The sequence below is a fragment of the Xiphophorus maculatus genome, chromosome 10 (assembly GCF_002775205.1).
Source record: "Xiphophorus maculatus strain JP 163 A chromosome 10, X_maculatus-5.0-male, whole genome shotgun sequence".
NCBI lineage: Eukaryota > Metazoa > Chordata > Actinopteri > Cyprinodontiformes > Poeciliidae > Xiphophorus > Xiphophorus maculatus.
Genome location: NC_036452.1, coordinates 4144414 through 4168822, shown reverse-complemented (window position 1 = coordinate 4168822; position 24409 = coordinate 4144414). Strand labels below are relative to the sequence as shown.

At 34.2% G+C, this 24409-nt stretch overlaps 2 protein-coding genes across 2 annotated transcripts; both read left to right on the top strand.

Annotated features, from left to right (window-relative positions):
• The first annotated feature begins 289 nt into the window (after positions 1–289).
• Positions 290–17611, top strand: LOC106699994 (fibroin heavy chain-like). Its single transcript, XM_023341192.1, has 41 exons — positions 290–335; positions 445–498; positions 762–800; positions 1509–1532; positions 1607–1645; positions 1720–1764; positions 1866–1916; positions 2391–2435; positions 2511–2561; positions 3427–3477; positions 4166–4222; positions 4301–4354; positions 4428–4466; positions 4590–4667; positions 4756–4806; positions 4893–4919; positions 5000–5044; positions 5739–5780; positions 5857–5904; positions 5994–6032; positions 6576–6629; positions 7320–7661; positions 8902–9105; positions 9418–9456; positions 9988–10029; positions 10417–10440; positions 11513–11563; positions 11733–11768; positions 11855–11902; positions 12166–12270; positions 12351–12413; positions 12482–12538; positions 13259–13321; positions 13393–13464; positions 13862–13933; positions 14537–14602; positions 14681–14728; positions 15538–15576; positions 15669–15902; positions 17114–17164; positions 17243–17611. The coding sequence occupies exons 3-41, from the start codon at positions 776–778 to the stop codon at positions 17245–17247; spliced, it is 2526 nt and encodes an 841-aa protein (XP_023196960.1). The 5' UTR covers positions 290–335; positions 445–498; positions 762–775; the 3' UTR covers positions 17248–17611.
• A 1665-nt stretch (positions 17612–19276) lies between these two features.
• LOC102234816 (progestin and adipoQ receptor family member 4) lies at positions 19277–24289 on the top strand. Its single transcript, XM_005810625.2, has 3 exons — positions 19277–19694; positions 22525–22743; positions 23678–24289. The coding sequence occupies exons 1-3, from the start codon at positions 19526–19528 to the stop codon at positions 24109–24111; spliced, it is 822 nt and encodes a 273-aa protein (XP_005810682.2). The 5' UTR covers positions 19277–19525; the 3' UTR covers positions 24112–24289.
• Positions 24290–24409: the final 120 nt, after the last annotated feature.

The window sequence follows — 24409 nt, the reverse complement described above, 5'->3', positions numbered from 1 at the left end:
ATGTCCCAAATCAAATAAATGAAATTAAATAAAATGTGAGCGAAAAATGTAGCGTTTTTGTCGACAGTAAAAACACATCAATGCACGTCGACATTCTAAATGACTGAAAAGTGAATAAAATAGAAGAGGTTAAAATGTTTGTTCATCTCTAGAAATCATAAATTTTTAGGTACATTCTCAAACATTTATATCCATCCATCTTCATCTATCTTCTCTACTTCAGGCTGAACTTGTAAATTTGATTAAATATCAGATTTTAACAGATTTATTTTGTGATGTTGAAGGTTATAGTTCTTCTTATGGACCTTCTACGGGACAAGGACCTCGACCTAATGGTGATCCCTTCAGATTCTTTGATGTTAAAATAGATCATCTCTTCTTTTGATTTGTTTTGGAACAGATCGCAGCTTCTTTTCAGTTAATTATGATTCCTAACTCTTCCAGGAAATGTACTTCAGAACGGCGGCAGGGCTGCATCATTCCTGATCCCGTCGAAAGGTAAAGCAAAACCACTTGATTCAGCTTCAAACTCATATTTTTCACTTATTTAAGACATTTTGTTTTGGATAAGGCGTTGGCCGGTCATTAGGAATGGGTCAGTGTGAAAACTAAATAACACTGCAGGTTGAAATGCTCATATTTTATTTGAAGTTTAAACCTGAAAAATCAAAGTATAGACAAAAAAATAATAATTGTAATTTATTTCCCTTGCTAATTTTAGCATCAATTGTCTCACCGCATATATTTTTTTCAATTAAAAGGTTATGGAGCTGGGATGAACAAAGGAGTAGGAATAAATGGTAAGTTTATTTCTGTTCATTTTGTAAGCAAATTTGGAGAAATCGACTCGCTCGCTCGCTCTTTGGTTGCCTAGCAACTCACTCATTCTTCGGTTACCTAGCAACAACCTGTTGCGTAACTGGTAGCAGTAGCAGTTTAAGATTCTGCTACTGAGCGAAGAGAAAACTGGATAACATGGGAAAGGCCACACCTGTAGTTTAGCAGTATTTCAGATGTTTAAAACAAAAATCTAATTAATTATTGATATCCACCAAACGATTTGAAAGTTCGAACCAAGACTTGGACTGACTAGTTATGACAACTTTATCCATTACTTTTAACAAATAAGGCTGTTTTGTCTCCTAAAATGGAAAAATACGACCTTAGTGAAACAAACCTGCTGTGCTAACTTCTTTAAATCAAATTCAAATGTATTTTTATACACATTTCAGCGGTTGAAAGTTCTTTACATCATAAAAACATTATACAATCACAAGTTATGAAACAAGAAATAAACATTACATCTGTTGATCAATGTTTTACTTACTAACAGGTGGGTTTTCAGCCTTGATTTAAAGAAATTCAGTGTTTCGGCAGTTTTGTGGTTTGCTAAAGAAACTCTTGAATCTTTCATGGAAATGACTAAACTAGATTAAATGATGTTGATATTTTATAATTCAAATGAGAAGCACTGCTTTTTTGTTTTATTTGGATTTGTTTCCATCCAGGAGGAAGAACCGGAGCCGCTAATGGTAAATACAGATTGTGTTTCTTTCTTGTGGAAATAGTTAGTTTAGTTTTCAATATTCTCTTATTGTTTCTGCAGGATATGGAGCTGGACCAGCAAATCTACAAAAAATGAAAGGTGGTGCCACTCGCTTTAACAAAGTCGCATTTTAACAGAAAAACATTGATTTAAATGTTTTGTTTCTATCTCAGGTTTTGGTGCTCAAGCTGGTGGATATGGCAGACAAGCATCTAAAGGTAAGGGTATTTTTGGAAAGACAGTTGGTTAGATGTTGGGTCTTAAAAGTGAATTCTAGTGTTTATAACATACATGAGTGATGAGTAGTTGTCTGTTTTAGGTAATGGTGCTGCAGCTGCTTCACAAAGTGGATTTGGAAGTATAGGCAACGGTACGGCAAACACTTTAATTATAAATAACTAAATATGAGTAAGAAAAGTGTTAAAGTATATTTGGGCTAAAGCCCAAATATACTTTAACACTTTAAAACTTTTCAACAAGGTTGAAAGTATCAGCAGAGACAAATATTTCAAGCAAAAATACTTTTGGAAAAGTACTTCCTAAGATTTCTGTGGGATTTTTTCTTTTTAATCGGGTCAGTTGAGATAACTCAAGACTTGTTTTAGGACAACTTTACCGAAATTAGTTTTACTTCTGTGAATGCTGCAGATTAAACTTGTCATTCCAAACAGTAAAGCCGTTTGTCTTGTGGTAGTTTATTTCCTTACCAAGGAACAAATATTTTGTGTTATTCTCTGTTTCATTTGTTTCTACTATAAGAGGAAATGTTGTTGAATACATATTTCAGCTTTTTTATTGTTTTGACTGTATTCAGACATTAAAATCATTGTGTTTTTTGTTGCAGGGTATGGAGTTATATCTGGACCAACCACTCTACAACAAATCAAAGGTTGTATAACTTATTAAATTCACACACAGAGGCATTAATGTACCTCTTTTTAATTAGTTGTTACTCCTGTTGCAGGCTTCCAGGCTCCAGCTGGTCGATATTTAGGACAAGCAACCAAAGGCAACGGTATTTCAACTTGTGTTGATGCATAATCCAAGATTTATTAAGAGTAGACATAATTCTGGCACAATTTTTTTGCCTCTTTTTCTGAGAATAGAAAACACATTTCTTTCTTCCACTCATATTTACTTGCGTTTGCTCTTTTTAAATCATGATACAAACAGAAACGTTCAATGACATGGAGGTCAGGAGACGGAGAAACTCCATAGAAACCTTTTTCCTAATTTATTTGATGTATTTTGGATTGTTGTTTTCTTGAAACGCACGTCCCACCCCTTAGCTCAGCTTCCAGGTTAATGAGCAAAAGCATAAACCATCCATGTAAATGTTTAGGTTGGGTTGGTAAACGGTAAATCTACCTTTTATGATTGAGGTTACATTTGGTTTAATTATTCTGAATAAATTTACCGTTTTTAAACCTGGTATTTTTTTTCTTTTCTTTTTTATATTTTTCTGGCAGTTTTGGCTGAAATTAATATTTGTTTCAACTCCCAGTTTTCTCTTCTTGGTTAGAGTTTGGATGTGGTTGGTTGGCATTTTTATAGAGTTGGAAATATTTGTTTTAACAGGTTATGATGCTCATGCTGCAGTGTATGGTGAGCAAGGAGATAAAGGCAATGGTATAAAATATGTATTTGATTGTATTTAAATGTTTTTGTAATAATAAAAAGCACCAAAATGTCCTCTTACATTGAAGAACGCGACTGTTTCAGGTTGGATATGGAGGGCCAGGCTCTAAAGGCAATGGTATTTTAGTTAGCACTGAGTATAAATATAACCTTTACAGTATTGAGTGTGTTTGTATTACAAAAGTTTAAAATAGTTTGGAAGTTAAATATAAATATTGTTAAATACACCAATCATTCCTCAGGTCAAAGACTTACAGGTGGAGCGTCGAGTAGCAATGAAGGAAGGCCAAATGGTAAGAAAAATACATAAAATGTAGTCATAAACATGTTTTTGTGGAGCTGAAATGATTAATCGTGATTAATTGATTCTTGAGATAATCGTTAATTAATGTAACAATCAATTAACTATTAACTGATTCAAATTCAGACTCAAAAAAGGTAATTTTCTGAAAGAACAACGCATTCAGTGGAGTAATTGAGCCATAGCTAAAAAAAAAACAAATAACATTGAATTTGCATTTAAGATAAAAAAAAAAAAAAAAACACCTTTGTGCCAGTTTTAGCTTTACCAGGTCCAATCTCTGTAAAAAATAGATAAAAAAAAAGCACCTATTGTTATCCAGTCATTAATTAGTTAATCTAAAAGTAATCACCAGATCAGCCCTACACTTCACTTTTTCACATGTTGATATTAGGATTATCTTTTTAGACTATTTGTACCTTTTGCTACAAATGATGAAGCCTACACTAAAGGAGTTCTGAGTTTTTGCCTTTTAGGAAGTAAAATGTTTTTTCTTATTTATGAAAGGAATTCTTTACATGTTTTGATGTATTTCCAATGTTTAAAAAAAGGCTTACATGAAAAATCTGGAGAATGTGCCAGTTTGTTTATCCGATTAATCATCAGAATAATTGATTAATCTATAGCTCAGTTGCAGCCCTCGTTCATTTTGTCTGCTATGTTTGACCCTTGTTTCACAGGCCAGGGACATGGAGGGAACCACCTGAAGGGATATGGCCGCCCTCATTATATTCCAGGTAATGTTGTCTAATTCTTTGTCCAAGAACTCAAAACTCTTTGACTAAACCTTTACATATGTTTGTTCCTCTGCCCAGCTGTGGGAATGGGGCAATTCAGAGGCCCCCATCCTGCCAGAGACCAAGGGAATGGTGAATAGTTAATTACTAAGTGCTGAGTCAACCAAAATAACATGCTTATTAAAATGTTTGTTTCTTTTTGCAGTGTATGGTGGTAATAGCTACAGAACTCATCCAACTAAAGGTGCATATTGATCCATCAACTAGAATCCCAATGAAATCCCAATAAAATCCATAACAATATGTGAAAAACAAGGAGTATAAATCATTCACTAAGGTACTTTTTGTGTCTAAAACATGTTTAAAGGTTTCATTGGAGGTTATGGTGGAGCTGGTTTGAGTCTGGGATCTCTGTATGGAAATGGCGTAAAGGGACCAATGAAAGGTTGTTGATTCTGTTGAGCAAAAACTGTTTTTTTCAACTGTTTCCATGTTTTTCTGAACAGCACAGTTTAAAAATGTTAATATTTTAGGTTACAGTGCTTCAGCTGGTGTATCCAATGGACAAGGTTCACAATCCAATGGTAAATATCATTTATACTTAAGTATATAGCAAAACGATTACAAACAGTGACGCATTTTCAACACTTTAATCGTTATCTTGCAAAAGGTCGTGCTGGAGTCAGATCACCAAATGGTCAGTTACTTTATTTACTAGTATTATTAGATATACGAGGTGAATTTAATAACACTTATTGTTGGTTTGTAACTATTTAGGGTTTGGAAAGTCAAGAACTGGAGCTGCCAAGGCTGCGAAAGCAGGTGATTATTCAGCCACAGTGAAATATATGCAGTTTTATTTATACAAAGAAGCAGTACAGCTGTAAATTAAGAATTTCTTTCATAATTTTTATTTGACTCATTTTTCATGTGTTTCACTCATGATTATTTATATTTTTCTTTTTTAAAGGATTTTGTTACCCAACAGTAACAACATTCCTTATATATCACAATAATATCAACTTGAATTAAGATATTTTCACAAACTATAAATTTAATTCCTGACATTAGAACATAATAGACTTTTCCTGTTTTAGATTATATTACCAAATCTTACCAAAATAAGGTTTATGTGCAAATAGATTGTTTGTTACCACTTTACAACACTTATAGATGGCTAATAAATAGTTTAGAGATATGTTAATAATTCATTTATAAACGCTTTATAAATCACAATCTGTTTATTATGCATTAAATAAGGATGAGAAGGAGACTATGTGCTAAAAAATTACATTTACAAATGCCTATTGTGCTTACAAAGTAGCCTGAAATGCTAAATATAACAACTCTAAATATAATAGATAGGCCTTCTCACTCTTAATTAATGTATAATAAACAGTTATTAATGATTTATAAAGTGCTTAGAGATTAATTGATAACATATCTATTAATTATTGAGCAAAGTTGTTTTTTTAAATCAATCATACTGTAATTTGATTTCATTTGATAATTGAAGGATATGGAAGTACCAGAGGAGCTGCTTTAGGACCCCAAATAGGTAACTTAAGTTTCAAACTTTTAATAAAAGTTAAAACTATTTTGGGTGTTGCTTTATTTATGCGTTTGATCTTTAGGGTATGCAAATGGAGCAACTCCCAATGGGTTTGGATCCAACCGTGAAGGTACCAGATTTTGTTTTAATCCAATTGAAACCTAAACATTCATGTTTTACAGTGTCGTACATTTATTAACTGTGTGTATTTAACCCAAGGTTATGCAGCTTTGAAAGGATTTGGTCCTCAAATGAAAGGTAATTACCACCAAAAATACATTTTTTGAACATTTTTACACTTTCAGTTGGGTCTTAATTGGTTCTAAAAACATTCTAGGTGCTTAAAAAAATAACACCCAACAAAAATTATTAGCTTTTTTTTTTTGCAAATAATTACAAAAAATAAATAAATTGCAATTATTTTTGCTATTTTTTTAATAGCAAAAATAAAAAATAATTTCCAGTTTTTTTTGGCAATAAATTAATGTTTTTTGTTGTCTGGAAAATGAGCTGTTTCAAAAAAAACCCAAACAGTAAGTCATAGTGGACAGGCACTGCACCGTTGCCTAGCAACCTCAGCCAAGCCCAGCCGTCACCTAGCAACCCCTGTGGAACTCTAGAAGAATTAGTCACCAGGTTTTACTGCTACTAGATTTAAAGTGAAAATCATCTCATTCTAAAAGGGAAGCAATGCCCCCTTAGGATCTTCACAGTTTACCTCTTTTTTTTGTTTTTGTAAAATAATTTTTGACAATAATAATAATTTTTTTAACCTTACTGCGTGTTAATTTCTTCCATCAGGCCATGGAGCTGGACGTGTTGCTGCGCTGGGGGGTTACCAACACCAACCTGAGGGTACGTCTTCTTTATCCAATAGCAAATGAGGTAATTCAGGTAAATCCCACTGAGATAAGTACAGTATGCAGAAACTACAGAATTTGTAAAAATATTTTTCTGACTGAAATTGTTGTTTTCTGGTTTAAATTTTGTACATAATCCATGACAAGCAAAAAAAAAATGGAGTCATTAGACGGCTAAAATTATTCTACTGCATTCCCACCACTGTCTTTGTATGGAACAAAATTGGTGTCAATTGTTTATGCAGCAAAATGTTTTGTTTGTGCCACTATTGTTTTAAAGATATTAATAAATGCTTAAATGTTTTCCAGAACAAAAGCAGCACAAATGAAAATTGTTGCTGCACAAACACAGCAAACATTTGATGCCAATCTGTTTTGATTTGGGTAATGCGGGAGGGGCCTTGTTGACCTTTAAACTTTTATTAATATATTCAAAACAAAAGCAGCACAAACATAGAGTTGATTGACATAAATTTAGTTTGATTTGAAGAGTGTGTGGCGGCTGATTGACCTTTCATCACCTCTTGAAACATTTTGTAATCTTTTAAAATTGTTGCTGCACAAACACAACAAACGTTTGACACCAATTTAATTAGATTTGACGGCGGGAAGGCCAACATCTCACCTCTTATTCACATAAAATGTCATCAGTAAAGTGGCTCTATCGCTTATTTCTGGTTTCCAGGTTTCGGGTCGGTGACTGGAAAAGGTCAAGCTGCAAGAGGAGCAGCTTCATCGGGTGGAAACGGCCTGAAAGGCGGAGTCCTGCCGACTCAGCAACAGGCTGCTGCTTCCAGTCCCACCGCTGGCTTTCACTACCTGGGGCCAAACGAGAAGCACCAGAACCTGGCTTCACCTGCGTCACAAGATAAAACGTACAAACAGAACCGGCTGCACCTGGGCTCCGGTCCAGAGTCGGCTCCAGCTTTACAGAGATACCCAGAGCCTCAGCACGGACTCGAACCGGCAACTTTGGGTCAAAAAAGAACCAAATATGAAACAGAACCTGGAGCGGTTCTTTCTCCAGGCAAGCACCTTTAATTTAATTTATTTAATCATTAATGTCTTCTTTAACACTGGAGTATTTGGGTGGATAATTTTTATTTTGCAGTTTTTTGGGAATAAAGTGATTATTTTTCCCCTCTCAATAATCCTTTTCTCCTGGATTTTTAATTTATATAAAATATACATATATTTTTTTGTAATACATATATAAATGTATATAATATAGATTTTTTTTTACATCTTTCAAATAAAAATAATCCCTTTAAAGGATATCTAAACCTTGATATGGAAATGTAACAATTTCTACATGTTCAGTTTCAGATATTAATAGTTTTAAATATATTTTTAAAGAAAAAATATGTATATTAAAAATAGCAAAAATGTAAGATTATAAATGTTAAAATTTTCTGATTTTAATATTTTAATTTTTTTTCTTAAAAAAACAATTTACATTCAAAATATCTTAGTCTGATTTTTAAAAATTCAAGATATAAAATTTATGAAACAAATTCCCATTTTTATTCCTAAATATTTTTTGCATTCTTTTTTATTTTAAAAAAATATATTGAAGTTTAAGATTAAAAATTTTAAAACATTATTGATAGTATATAAAAAAAAATAATGCCTTTTGAGGTAATTTACGTGAAAAATATAGGAAACTCTTAAAATGTTTAAAATATGATTAAAGATTTTCACACATTGAATTGCAAATGTTATTCTAAATAAATATTTGTATTCCCTTAATTAATATTTTAAAAATCTAATTTTTGTTAAAATGGAAAAAATGTTGAGAATAATAGTTTTCTTTTATAAACTGAAAACATTCCCGTCATTGATTTTATTGTTACTTTTCAAAGATTGAAAGCACTAATGTGACTAGATTCTGAAGCTGCATATTGAACATTTTAACTCGTATAAATCACTTTTTTTAATTCAAACTTTTTATTAACAGCTAAACAAATTATACTTTTTAACTTCCCATAAAAATGTAAATTGTTAAATGATATGCTGATGACTATGTGGTGACGTTTACATGTTTGCAGTGCATGATAAGACATAATGTCTCGTTTTCTTCTTAAATTTGGAATAATGAAAGTTAAAAAATACTTTTGTTTTAAGCTCAATCTACCCACGGACTGTTAACTCACTGAGTTTGAGGCTTTTATAGTAATTTATACTTTTTTAAAGAAGCTTTTTGTGGTAAACGTGTAAATCTAAAAGGTAATGTTTTACGACTGGAGTTCCTGATCAAAACTCTGCAGAATCAGATGTTGTTTTTGGTGAAGACGGAACCGCTGACCCCGAAAGAACCAGATCCATAAAAACCAAAGCCGCTGCTGCTGGTTCAGAGGCAGAAAACATCCGTCCTGATGCAACACCGAGCGCGTCTGCAGCAAAGGAAACGGGCTGCAAGAGCGCCCCTAGTGGGAAAACTGGTAAACGGAGTCCGGAGTCGGACTGCATGCGTCAGAAATGGAAACGGACAAAGAATGAAGGGTTGGCTGAGCTGCATGACGTCGGTCTAATCTGCCTGTTATAATCTAGAAAAATCCTGCTCAAATCGACTTTCTGTGTCGCAACAAACCAAGTGGTTTTTCTCTTTTATTTATTTAGTTCACAGATAATCATAACATCTTTTTGTTCTTCTGCATTTGGTGCATGAGTTGAATTGCCAGTTTAACTCACTGAATGGATATAATCCTTGTAAACAATGACAGAGAGGCTCTGAATGGATTGTTTTGGAAAATATTCTGAATTTTCTGTCCTTTTGTTTTCAGAAAATGGGAGAATTCAAGGAGCCAAAGCAGCCAAACCCGGTGACCATTTGTCCATTTCCCCCTTAATCTGAGCTTAACACCATCTAGTTTTGTCGTATGAATAAACTGGACGCAGGTAGCATGTTATTATAGTTTAGGTTGGCTAAAACCACAGATTAGTTTCTTTATTTGAAAAAAAAAACAAAACTTTTTTTTGTTTTAGTCAAAATTTTTTAAATATTTTTATTTGAAAAACTTAACTTTATTTTTTGTGTTTTAAAATATTTTTTATTTTCTTAGGTGAGTTAAAACAAAGAATTAACTTGTTTATTTGAAAAAAAATACTTTCTGAGTGTTTGGGTTCTAATTTTTAATATATTTTTCATTTTTCTAGTTTGGTTAAAACCCAGAATGTGTTTTCTTAAATTGGAAAAAAAACTTTGTCAGTGTTTTGGTTGTAATTTTGTAAATATTTGTATTGTTTTAGGTTTGTTAAACCAAGAATTGGTTTATTTACCTGAAAAACGTTTTTAATGTTTTGGTCCTAATTTTTAAAATGTGTGTATGATAAACATTTGTTTTGGTTTGCAGACTGTGGACCAACCGGACAATGGATGAAGAGGCTAAAATCTGGTAAATTTACTGTTAGTGAGCATTTTAGTGTATTTGTATCAGTGTGAGATGCTGATTTACTGAGGAATTCAGTAAAATATTAAAGGGAAATTCATACAGAGATCCAACACTCAGGATTCCTTGACTTACACCATTCTAGGGTTATAAAAGTTTATTTTTATTTGAAAATTCACACTAATTTGCGTTTCTATTTGAAAGTTTTTTATCTTATAAAACTTCTGTTACATATTTTTACATAAGCTGTTAGGACATAAAATGTTAAAAAGCTTCTTTTTTAAAGAGGGATGTTCTTTTAATTCAAATTGAAAGTAGGATTTCTTTAAACTTTTTGTCGACTTGTTTAGAAGACGCTAAATAAAATTTAAAATAAATATTTTCTCTCTTTAGGGAGTGGAGGCGGTGCTAAACCTGGTATGGAGGCCAGCAAATGTTTCCTTATTTCTGCTTTTTTATGCTTTAACTTTTCTTATTTTTTGTTCTGATCTTTATTTTTGTTTTCCTATTATGTTTTTCTTTATTCTGTCTTTCCCTTTTTGTTTTCCATGTAATTTTACCTAATTTCTTTATCCTTTTTTTATTGTTTTCTTTTTTGTCTTGTCTTTATTATTTTTATTTTTATGTAATTTTACTTGATTCTTTTTATATTATTTTTTTATAATCCATTTTAGATGTTCTTTCTCTACAGATACCTCTCTTGCTGTAAAATAATTAATCTTGTTTTTCATTTGGTTTATTTACCTGTATTTTTATAACAAATCATAAAATTTTAATTATTATGTGATTTGAGCTTTAGTAAAATAAACCCTGATGGAAAAAGGAACCAGTTATTCTCCATGCGTGCAGCAGGTTGATCCGTTACCAGTTTCTCAACTGAATCTGAATAAAATGATATTAGGAGGTTCTGCAGCATCCGGTGCAGGTCCACCAGGTTCAGAAACAGCTTTTTCCCACTTGCCATCAGACTGCTGAACTCTTAACTGGACTGCACTCAAAATCTGGTCTCCACTTTATACCTTGCACATATACATAGCTAAATAACTTCCTTTTTACTGTCAGTCCTGCACTTTATATTTTATATTTATATTCATATTTTATACTGTATTTTATTTTTATTCTGGAGTAACCTCACAACATTGAAAGCTCAAAACATTGTCCTGAGCCGTATGCAACGAAATTTGTTTCTGTATACACCCTGTGCATGCAAAATGACAATAAAGTCAGTCTAAGTAAGTAAATTTTTAGGAGGATTCAACTTTCTAGGACTCAGTAATGGACATGGAGCAGGTAAATTTCCTTAGTTAGACTTGTCCATGTAATTTATTTTTGATTGCTATAAATGGATTTGTATCATCAGTTTTTGCATATCCCTACAGAGGAAGCATTGCTCAGCCTGATAAATGCTTTTATTTTGTAGGAGTTTGGGGAAAATTATGATTTTAAAAATGTGCGCCGCACTTTTGTAAACTGATCTGTTTGGGTGCAGGTTTCGGACAAGGCGTCTACCCTGCAGCTGGATACGGAAACCAATATGGAGGTTTGACGCTAAATACGACTCCTTACACGTTCAGAACCATATTCTCTGTCTTCATGTTCAGTTTTTTTAAGATGGGTGTCTTTAAATGAAAATGTACGTTGGAGAATATTTGAACATTTTGTGCAGAAAATCAGTTTTGGTTTATTTTGAAGTTTTCTTCTTTTTGCAGCTCTTGGTCAGATTTTGCCTGCTGCTGAACAGTCGGGTATGAACAACGTGACAACAGAGAAGATATTTAGCTAAAAATGTCACTAAATGTATAAAAATAATCCATCGATGCCTGTTTTACAGGTGGAACCACTCAGGTTTCATTTGGTGAAGCTCCTGCTGGATTTGACGGTGAGATATTTTTTTTTTTTATTGAAATTAGGACAATGCATATTAATAACAGCAGTTAGTCAATGTAAATGTGCTTCATCCAGCAGATGAAATAACTGCTGGATGTTACAGTGAAATTTTAACTAATTTTAAGTTAGTTTAGCAAGAAGAAGATTGCGATCAATTGCTTTAAAAGCACATTTCAGGTACAAAACAACATGACTGCTCTTCTTCTGTGCATGGTGCAGCAGTTCCTCACATTCGTTTTGCATTAACTCATAAAGGAATAAGTCAGTTGGAGGCTCAGCCTGCAGGCCTTCTTCCAAACGGAGCGCCTCCTGGTGGTCAGACGCTCGGACTGACTGCGGAGAAATCGAACTCCAAATACGGTGAGCTTCATGCAGCAGCAGAGCATCTCTAACATGTGATGTGTCCAGTCAGACGTGTCGGTCTGTCCGTGCTGCTCCAGGTGTTGGCGGGCTGCAGTTTGGGGAACCTGTCCATCTGGGAACCAACGGGGCGGGAAACTACGGTATGTGTGCGACAGCTGCAAGGTTTCACCTCTGTTACTGCGTCGTGATTTGTCTCATGTCTGTTCAGGTTACGGAGTTAACCTGCATCTGCCTGCAGGCAACGGTAAAGCAACTGGAAAATACGGTGGGAACTCGATTATTAAGAACGATTACTCATTTAAGGAAACAAACAAACAAATGTTTTATCTGCCGTCGGTATGGAAGCCCGTTACTGCCATGGAAGAAAAAATAAAAGCCCAACAGGAAGTCATACTTGAGTTTGAACGTCCAAATTTTGACTTTGATAGTCATAATTGAAATAAAGGGATAACGTTGACTTTTAAACTCATGATTGATGTAAAAGGTTATATTTATGACATAGAAAGTCTTAATTTTGACTTTCAAAGTTATAATTATTACAGAAAGTCAGAATTATGACTTTCAAAGTCAATTTTGAGATAGAAAGTCTCATAATTTTGAAATCTTCTCATAATTATGAGAAGTTCTGTCATAATTTTGACAGAAATTCAAAATTATGAGGTAGGAAGTCAACATTTCAACTTCTATAAGGAGGCTTGTTCGTTTGGAAGCCGGTGTCTAATAATTGTGACTTTGAATCTTGAAATTATGAATTTCCATGTACTTCTTACCTTTCAGATGAAAGTTCAAACAAACCTGACAATTGAAATAGCAAACAAAGTGCAAATCATATTTTTTGATAATATTTGTCTGCAAAATACTGTTATTGTTAGAATAAAACTCTCTGTTTCCATTTTTACATTTAAATTAAACATAACCAAAACAAACTGATTCCTTTTAGCAGAAAATGATTTCTATTAAATGTATTTTTCTTCTTTTTGTTCAGGCTACGGAGGCGTCCTAAACGGTGGGCAGCTTTTAGGCCTGGGTAATCATGGAAATATTCCAGGTAAAAATGGTGGAAACTTGGGTCTGTTGTGATTTTAACAATTAAAACTCAAATGTTAATAATCTTTTCAGGTTATGGGACTCTTCCTTATGAAGCTCAACCAGCTGGATTTACTCCGGAAGCGATTTCTGCCAGCCAATATGGTAAAAAGGAGAATGTTAAAACTATGACATACTAATATACATACAGACATAAAGTTGAGAAAATACTACAAATATCACGATAATTTGGAGGAGAAACATAAGCAAATTAAGGCCAATATACCAGGTAAAAGTTACCCAATTAAGCAAATTGGACCAATTAAGCAAATTGGACCAATTAAGCAAATTAAGGCCAACAAAAATATCAACTCAAAACAATATACTTTTTTTTTTTATTTATGACTTACTCCATTAACTTTTATTTTTCTATTAATTTTAAAATGAATGACCATCTGACACCGTCATTAAATGTGTAGTGTGAATCTGAGAAATTTCTTTTTAAACTACATCATGTTTGTGCCTGGATATAATCAGGTTCTATTAATTTTCTGTCATTCAGGCCTCATTGGATCGCCGTATCATCCTGCACCTTCTGGATCTGGATATAACGGGAAATCAGCTGCAAAATATGGTGAGATCAATCAAACACAACAAAAAGATGCATGAAATGCCTTAAAATTGATTTAGTCAATTCAAAGTTTACAAATTGTAAAGTTTACAGGTTCCTGGGCTAAGCTAACATTAGCATGTTTGCTCTGTTTTCATATGACTTGTTGATAATTAAGCTACTTGCATGTTTTGACACTGCAAAAACACCAGATTTTACCAAGTAGGTTTCATTTAGTTTTTAGTGCAAATATCTTAATACACTTGAAATAAGACAAAACTAACTTAGAAGTAACTTTTCAGCCAGATATAGGAGCTTCTTTTAACTAAAAAATCCTTAATATTGATGAAAGATTACTAGTTTCTTCTGGAGATTATTTCACTTATAACATGGGAAAAATGTTTTATGAGTGAATTAATCTGCTAAGGACTTCTTTGTCAATATTAAGGTCTTACTGACTTAAAACAAGCTCCAATATCCTATACTTACTTGAGTACATACTCAGTAAATGTACTTAAAGTAAATGTTGGATTTTTCTGACATGTCCAGTGTAAGATTTTGCAGGTTTAGTTAATTTTGAGGTGTTTTGTTTGTTTTCCGATCTGCTTTATGGGGAACTCGCTGCAGGTGGTGGAGAGACTCCCTACGCGCCACAGATTCTTGGTTTGGGAGAAGCAAAATCAGGAAAATACGGTGTGTTTTATAAAGTGTTGTGGGTATTTTCATATTATCTGTTGCTCTGCAGCTTTTAATTTAATTCAATCCCAGCAGGTAAACAGGAAGCTCACCAGTCTCAGCCTCTTGAATCTGCAGCTGGAGGTAGAAAACATGAAGAATGCATTATTAAAACTCCTACAATAGATTAAAAATGTGGTGCATGATTGGCTTTTGCAGAAACGACTGGTTTGATTTATGACCGTCAGCCTCCTCAGACAGAATTACCTTACGCTGTGGGAAGCAGTTTTTACTAAAATGAATGAATAAATGGATAAATAAAACCAACTTCTGATTTATTTTATGTGTTTCTTGTAATCATCATCAGTATTTGCAGTCCAAGGTAAGACTAGGTCTGCAATATATGCTGAATTAACTAATGCAGCTCAGCTAATGCTGCAGGATGGAACTTTTAGTTTATTTATTTTTGATGTATTTGTTGTTTTGACATCAAGGTAAGAGATAATCTGGGGGGAAAAAACTTGAGCTTCTCTTTCATTTTTCCAACGCTCGCAGTGCTATCTAGAAACAACCAATCAGAGCCAGGAGGCGGGTCTTAGCGCTGCCAATCATCCTCCATACACTTCAGCTAGCTTAGCCTGTTGTAAATACTGAAGCTAGTTAGCATAGTGACTGCGGATAAACGGTTTTCCTGTAACTGTAATTTGTTTTTTTGCCCATAGCACATTTAGTAGTACATGAGGTTGATTGACAGCGCTAAGGCCCTCCTCCTGCCTCTGATTGGTTGAAACAGTGGATTTATTTTCTCTAATACTAGCTCAGTGAGATCAGTATTTGTGCAGATTTTACAGTACATGTTGACAGTTGAAACCAATGTATTTTTTTTTAAATATAAAAGTTACGTACTGCAGCTTTAATTGAACTCCTCTTCATTTGTTTTTTGTGATGATTAGAGAACGTGGGCTACTTAAAAGGACAAGTGAAGCCAGAAGGTAAATCAAACAACATAATTGAAACAAAGAGCTGTTAAAGCATAAATAAGTATGTAAAGTTTAAACCTGAATACAAACCTTGTCGTCTGTAGCGGTTGCATTTCCCACTTCCAGTCCGTCCCTGGAGGACTCGCCAGTCCTTGTAGGCTCCTTCACACTGGATGAAGGTGTGCAGGATTTATCCGATGGCACGGCGGGTTTACTGGACTCTTCACCTGCTACAGAGACGCAGGGCGAATCTCACCTGTCTGAGAATCCGGATGACCTGCAGCTGCCGCGGCAGATACAAATTCAGCAACAACTCAAGCTGCATTTCCACCCTCAAGGCAAGTCCTGGAGCTGCTACAATCTCCGCTGCAGGGCTTTGCAAAATTATTCATACAAGGAATGATTAATAGTTTGTTTTATTCAAATTAGTTCCAATAGATTGGCTTTTAGACCTTATTTTAGTGTTGTAGTTTGGCCGCCATCCACCAGAGGGCGCTGCTGGTAATCTGACTTGAAGCGCAGCCGTTCATAAGCGAATCAAAGATGGCGGAGCCATAACATAACAGTCCAAACAAGAGTTCGGTTTGGGATACAAGATGCACTTTATGCGGTTCTGTTTTGACATTTAAACACCCGACAAAACTCCTTTAGTTGTTTTGAAAAATAAATACTCGATAAGAGCCTTAATTTTCACCTTTTATAGCGATTATTCAGCCGTTCTTGAGCAAACAGTATTAATGTGCTACGAAAGCGAGGATGTGCTGGCAGAAAACTGCACGGTTAATTTTGAGGGCTGTCTAAGCTAAAGAGTGTCAGAAAACCTCAATTTTATGTGTTTTAAAAATATATTTATATGTTTGATTTTATTTTTTTTAAAAGTCAGCATATATTTAGTCCTTTGTGTTGTGGAAAGATCGACTCTCTTGATAAAAACACTTTTTTAAAGAAAATGTTGACAATAATTAATCGTTATTCGACTCACAAGAGCAACCAACTTTAGAGTTACTTATTAATCGATAACTTGCAACATAATTCTCATTTAATAGCTGTTTCTTACAAAAGTAATCTTCAATATATTTTATTGGATGTTTTTATTTTTATTTTTGCTTCAGCAGATTTAAGTTTTACAGAATCGTCACATTAAAGATGGATGTCTGGCATTTTTTAAAAACCCATTTTATGACGCTGCCTATTAAAATGCGCAGCGTTTTAATACACAGTATGTTTTGTAAACTCACATTCACAAAACATACTGCACTGCGTAAAGAAACAAGGGGGTTTGGAGTAACTCTAAATGTTTTATTTCTCCTGCTAAAACAAAAATATATTTGAGGATAGGCAAAAATATACAAAAAACATTTTAAAATTGTTTTAGCAATTTACATCTTTCCTAGTTTTGTGACATTGAAACAAATTAATTAAATATTCAAAAAACATTTTACAAAAACATTTTTCAAATTCCGAAATATTTCCAAATCATTAATATTTTTATGAAAATAATTGCAAAGCCATACAGTATCTTATTGTTTCTGCGTATTTTCACGTTTAGGAGGAAAGAAATATGACTTGAATGGATTCTTTGGGAACAGTGACCACCAAGGTAAGCATCATTTTACTCCAAATAGCTTTTTGAGTTTATTTAGTCTTTTTCCTTACTATTTTATTTCTTTTCTCGTAGATTGACTCAGCTGAGAAAACAACATGTTCCCTATTTTGTTGTTTTCAGTTTTGTGTCATATTTGTACATTATTTGTATGGATGTCGGCCATTTTTATGCAAAATCATCGTATGGGCCAGTTGACTTATGAAATTGCCAAACTGCAATATTCGTTAGCCTCACAATAATGAATTTAGAAATCAGTTAATCTTGAATAATTAGTGTCTCTGCTACAATGTAAGGTTTTTGTCAGGCTTTTACATTTATGTTAATATCTTGTTTGTGAGATATTAAGATTTACATTGTTTTATTTTGGATAAACGCACCAGAACGTGTGTAAAATGCTAAAGGTTAAACAGTCGAAACATGGGCTTTCCATCTTTACTTTAAAACAAAAATATGACACACTTTTCTGTAAGAAATACAATTTTTGGGTTATTTTCATGGGGTAATATTGCCATCTAACTGTTTTGGTTGTCTCTTTATTTTAACCATTTTTTATTTTGATAATTTTTGTATCAAAATCCCTCTTGAGTGAGTTACTATCCCAACATATGAAGTGAACAACACAGACACTTAATTATCTGAATTTATTCATCCACAAAACTAATAAAAACAATTTAGTTAAATTATAAAGTATATTTAATCATTATTTTTATCTGCATAATTGAAGGAAATTCTTATCAGAGCCAAGAATAAAACCATACACCATTGTTCAGGGAAGAGATGGTAGAAGGGGAACTGACCTGGAACCAGTTTTTATTGTCTATTTTATTTTATTCTCTGATTATATGCAGATGAAATCTTCCACCATTATGTTCTGGTTCTGTTTTACTGTGTATATTTCCAGCAGCTTATTTATGTAGTTGCTTTATTTGTACTGTTTCCCCATTCATGTTTAATAAAGCTGTTATTGTTCAATCTTTCCTCTACATACTGCGGCAGTGATTCAGTTTCATTTAAGAAAGTCGAACAGTTTCATAAATATTGTACAGTATTTGATTAAAACAACCCAATCCCAACTTCATGTCATTTGCTTTACACTTTCTCAACTTTTTTTCTTTTTTGTTTAAATTTTGGTCAAAACACAAAATCTTACCGAGTATTTTTGGTCTAGTTTCAACTTCAAACTTCTTTCAGAAAGATAGAAGTTGGTTTTAAATCAATAATTAGTAAATATTGATAAAGCACTGAGTCCATTGGCAGATGTATCTTAATTTATAATATATAAAAAATGTCTTTTTTGAGTTAAACTAGTGCTTTTTATCAATATTTACTTAACACTTTGTTTTTGCAGTGTAACTGTACTATTCCTCTTCACCACACTGCAAAAACATAAAATCTTACCAAGTATTTTTTGTCTAGTTTCTAGATCAAATATCTTAGCACCTTGAAATAAGACTAAACTAACTTAAAAGTAACTCTTCAGCAATAAATAGGAGCTTGTTTTAAGCCAGTAATTTGTAAATATTGATTTTTTTTTTTAAAAGTACTTACTCCACTAGTAGATGGTTTTTTTTATATAAATATATGGGATTTAGTACTTTTTTATGAATATTTACAAATTCTTCACTTAAAAAAAGCTCATATCTTTATGAAAAGTTAAAGTCAGCTTTGTCTTGTGTACTAGTATATTTTCACTAGCCTATTCTACATGCACAACGAGCTGGGGAACTAAAATACTGGGAGATTTTGTGGTTTTGCAGTGTGGTGAAGACAAACAGTACAGCTGCACTGCAAAAACACAAATCTTACACATATTTCTGGTCTAGTTTCTAGTTAAAATGTCTTAGCACATTTGAAATAAGAAAAAACTAATTTAAAAGTAACTTTCCAGCAAAGATAAAGGAGCTTGTTGAGTCAATAATTCCTTAATATTGATAAAAAGTACAAATTACACTGACAGATTATTTCACTTTTAGATTAAATAATCTGTCTTTCTAAAAAGTACTTAGTAATATTTTGAGTTTTTGCAGTGTAGCTTCACCGTTTCTCTTTAAAGGAACTTCCGTGAAGTTAAAGCGCGAGTTAGTTATTAACAATGACAAGGAGAAGCTGCATCAGTGCACATGTTCTTTTGCAGGGATTACCCCAGATTAGGAGTAAAAGCCGCCTGCTGATTGGCTCGGCTCGAGCCGTGCCACTTACAGCTCAACAGGTTGCATGCTTGGACTTGCACCTGTCCGGCGATGGATCTCAGAGCGCCCGGGGTTTTCTGCAGCTCATGTGGGAGCCGTGGCTGAGCGGCCTGAGCGTTGGGATGTAACCGTAGAGGAAGTGGTAGATTAGCTGCCGTGCGGACTCATGATGGCGCTTCACCGGGGTCCGCGGCTCTTGGACTTCACGAAGACGCCGCCGCACCTGCAGTTCAACAAGTACGTCCTGACGGGATACCGGCCCGTTTCCACCACGCCAGACTGCCTCAGGAGCCTCTTCTACATGCACAACGAGCTGGGGAACATCTATAGTCATGGTAAGATGTTAAAAAACTACTTAGAAAACTATGGAAGACCATGTCTGCCACTATGATGGAAAAAAGAAACAACTTCTGTCTCATATTTATAAATAATTATGAGATACAACATGAGGAACATCTTCACTCATAGCAGGTTCCTCAAGTTAATAAAAAAAAACCTCAGTATTTCTATTTAGAAATCTATGGAAGAACATTTCTGCCACTCTGATGAAAAAAACCCAACTTCTATCTCATAATATTTAATAATAATTGAGATACAGGCTGGGGAACATTTCACTCATGGTAGGTTCCTCAAATTAACAAAAAAAAACCCAAACTTTTCTGTTTAAGAATGTATAGAAGACTATTTCTGCCAGTCCCATAAAATAAAACTTGTATCATAATTATATTTAATATTAATTTTAAAATATTTTTATTATATATATTTATATGAACCTACCTGTGTCTTTAATAAAGGTGATGATGAGGAAGAGATTATCTCAGAATTATGACTTAATGTCACAAAATTATGAAATACTAAAACATAATTATGAAAAGGTATCTCATAATTTTGAGATAGCCATCATAATTATGACTTGGCTATCCCAATAATAATGAAATATTAAGTCATAATTTTGATATACTAAGTCATTTGACTTAGTATTGCAGAGTTATGAAACACTAATCCATAATTATGAGGTAATCTCAAAAGTATGTGGTGTAAGTGTCACTAAAATGATTTATGTCATGAAAAAATGTATGTTTATTTCTAACAGTTAGGATAATGTATTTTAAGTTGTTTGGTTCACGTTTTAAGATTTGTGTAAAAGGATTGTATTTTATTTTGTGTCAAATTATTTTTTGTTGAAAGTTATTGCGAGATTTGTGTGCATGTGAAAAGCTGCGAGACTTGAATAAACCGAGAAGGAGCAGAGCTACGTGTAACTGCCTCGTGTCCTGTAGCTGTCAAGGTATTTTGTAGTTATGTTTGTAATATTTTGTACATTTATTGGTTATGGTGTTTTAATTACTTAATATTTTAATTTAGAGTGGACGACAAAAAATTACTCTGTTAAAGACCTCCGAAGTGGCAGGCGGCCACGAGGTAACTTTTGTTAAAGCACGTGTCACCTGTCTGTCTGTAAATGTATCTATGTCTAAAGCTTTGTGTTTTATTTCTATAGTTTTCACGGCATTTAATAAAGAGCCCGTCTAAAGGAAGCCGTGCCAGTGTTGTCACTTTGGACCTACGTGTGGTACTGTCTCATAATTTTGAATTTACTTTCCCTTTGGGATCAAAAAAAGTATTTTTGAGTTTCTCATTAGAGATTAGCAACATCATAATTATGAGATATAAAAAAAATTTCTCTCCATCAATGTGGCATTAATGGTCTTCCATAGGAATATGGACCAAAGCTGAAGAAACTGTAAAAGCATCAGAATAAGTGGGGAAACTGCTTTAGCTAATTGGGATGTACTACGGAGGAAGAGCTCAGCTCAGCACATGGTCTGTACTTTCACTTACGCCGGTTACACGCATCCCTGAGGGAAGTGTAATGAGGATATGGGGTATTAGCTCTAATCTGCCCCAGGATGCCCAGAGTTGGAAATATCCGATGGTTAACTGGGTCCTTAAAGGTGACTCCTACTGGGGAACATCAGTCACCTGCAGACTGAGACAGAATATTACCTGTTTGGTTAGTTTTTCACTTTTTACTGGTAAAATTTTACATTTTGGGGGGTAAAAGTAGTTGTTTTTTTTCTTTTTGTCTCATTTCCAACCTGGCCTTAGGGTCATTAACAGTAACACTATTACTGAGAGGAAGTGAAGAGGTATTAGCATTAAAGTGCCCCATGTGTTGGAGCCGCTGCCACGTTGTATTATTCTTGTATTATTAAAAGATAAAGAGGAAGTACTTTGTTTATTTCCTGATTTTCAGCTTCATCAGAGGACATTTCTGTGTCACCATTGTGATTAAATGTCACTATAAAAAGTCAACAGTACTCAAAGATTTTACTCAAGTAATACTAGCACTACTTCAACAAATGTTTACTGAAGTAAAAGTAAAAAGACATTACAAGAGTAAAATGAATTAGGAAAAAAGGCATCTCAAGTAGCTGATGAAAAATTGAAAATAATTCATATAATCAGCATAATAACAAAATCATTCACATTTTGAAAAGTCAAAAATTAATCAAAAAAATTTGTTTTAGAAAAAACATGGAAATTCCTGAGTTTCAAATAATGAAAATTTTTTGAATTTTTAAGGAGATTTCTGAAATTGATCTCCAAATTTAATTTTTTTGGGCAGAAATTTCCTCTTCCTTTTGTTATATAAACAATGGTTCTAATACTCCATGGTAGATACGTAATAAAGTTACTAAAGTAAAAGTTAAAGGTACAGCATAGTAAAAAATAATTGAAAATTGGCTAGAAAAATACACAGAAATTTTGAGATCATTCTCAACATTTTTTTAAAGAAAACTTTTCGAAATTTCTGGGTCTCAAAACTTGAACATTTCCAAAAATGTATTTATTTTTTTACTTTTCAAACTCTGAAATGTTCCTGTTTTCTCTAGAAGATTTCTGAAATTAATCTCAAAATGTCTTTTTTTAGCCAGAAATTAACTTTTTCTTTCAACAACGGTCCTAATACCGTTGTATTATGGTATAATACAATGGTATGAAGTATCTATATTACTTCATAATACTATTATGAAGTATTATAGATACTTCATAATAACTTTACTCAAGTAAATGCAGCTAATTTCCCAACTCTGGCAGTATCTTCCTAAATTACAGGATGTTTAGGATTTTTACCCAGGTTTTCTCCATTCCACCCCCCAGCCATCCCCTTCCTCCTGTTGCTGGTGCTGCTGCCGTACAGTATCCCCTGGATGGAGGTGGACAGCACCTGGATCTGTGTCGCCCACTACCTGGCCTGCCTCTGCCCCACCATTGGCTCAGTGCTCTACCATTTGTTCATGAACCACATCGGCGGTGAGCATGTGTACGACACTCTGCTCTCCCTGGACATGGTTGGGGTCTGCCTCGTTAACACTCTGGGTAAGAATCCTGAAGGAAAGTTCATTTAATGTGTGTTAACTTTGTTTTTCAACACACAGCAACGCACAGTCAGCAGGTGTACCTGTCACAATAAACAATAAACCAATTAATCAGACGATAAATTAAAATGAATGCTATAATTTCCATTTAGACAGCAGCTGTTTAAGATTTTTACCCAAACATTTGACAGCCAGTGCCAAGTAGCTAGTTTGGGCTACTTGTCACTTTTTGAATGTTTTTTCTGTCAAAGTTGAATTATTTTTTGAAATACAATTTTGGCTACCAAGACTTCACAATCTATTTTAATTATTATATGTGTTATAATAATTTTGTTTATTTTAGATATATAATTTGTTGAACTTAAAAGGGCCTCTTGTCGCTTTAAATCCAAGTAAGCAGTTACTGCTGGCCACGCCCTGGAGCTTTGCTTGGGTTGCTAGGTGACTGGCTGGGGTTGCTAGGTAACCATGGAACTGGCTTCCTGGGAGTGGTTTTTTAAGGGCTTATTTCCTAGACAAAACGGCTGGGTGTTTTTTTATGTATTTATTTATTTTTTAAAGGACTTGGGCAGTTTCTTAGAAGCAGTTTTTTTTTAGAAGCAGTTGAGAATCAAATGGAAGCATTAAAAACATGGAAAATGTGAATTTGCATAATGTCTACTGCTAAAATCCTGTCTTTTTTATTATCTTTGTTGATAGTAAAAGGGATTGACAAAACAATAAAATCTATAGAACTAAATAAATACAGCAAACACAAACAGATTGAAAAGTATACATATAAACCAAAAAAAATTTTAATTTTCTTAATTGCTTTGATCTTTTGATTTTATCCATATATTTTTCAACTAATAAAATTAGGTTGATAAGTAAAAATGTTTGTTTTATTAGTGGTGTAAAAGAAGAATCTGATATATGTCATATCGGTCTTCGTCCAGGAGCTCTTCCCATCATTTACATCACCCTCCTGTGCTACCCGGCCGTCCAGCAGGCCGCCATGTTGGCCTACATCCTCCTGTCAGCCTACGGGATCTACTGCGCCACCACGGCCCACACAAACTTCCTGCGCCTGCGGGCGTTTGTCTGGCAGGCCTTGTTCCGCATCAGCCTCTTCCTGTTCCGGGTTTACGGCAACGGCGTGGGAAGCCCCGACTCGCTGCGGCTCTTCGTCATCATGGACGCCCTGGCTGTGCTGGGCGGGCTGGTCAACGTGATCCAGATCCCCGAGCGTTTCAGCCCCGGCCTGTTCGACAACTGGGGGAACAGCCACCAGATCATGCATGTCATGGTGGTCTGCTCCATCGTCTACCTGCACTGGGGAACCATGGAGGACTTGGCCTGGATTAAGACCTTCCAGTGTCCTGCTGGGTGAAGCTCTGACCTGGGATGCTTTAGGATATTTTCACACCTGATGGTCCGGTTGATTCGGTTCGATTGGGGACAAAAATTGCTGCTGCGGTTTGCTTCTACGGAAGCCAAGAGTGGATTTTTTCCCTATATACCTTTTCCCAATGGTTTTCTCAAGATAACGACCGTATTTTTCGGACTATAAGCCGCTACTTTTTCCCCCACGCTTTGAACCATGCGGCTTATAGCCCGGTGCTGCTTTTCTGTGGATTTTTCTTCAACCACCAGGGGGCTCTTTAGCAGGAAGTGAATCACTGGAAGTC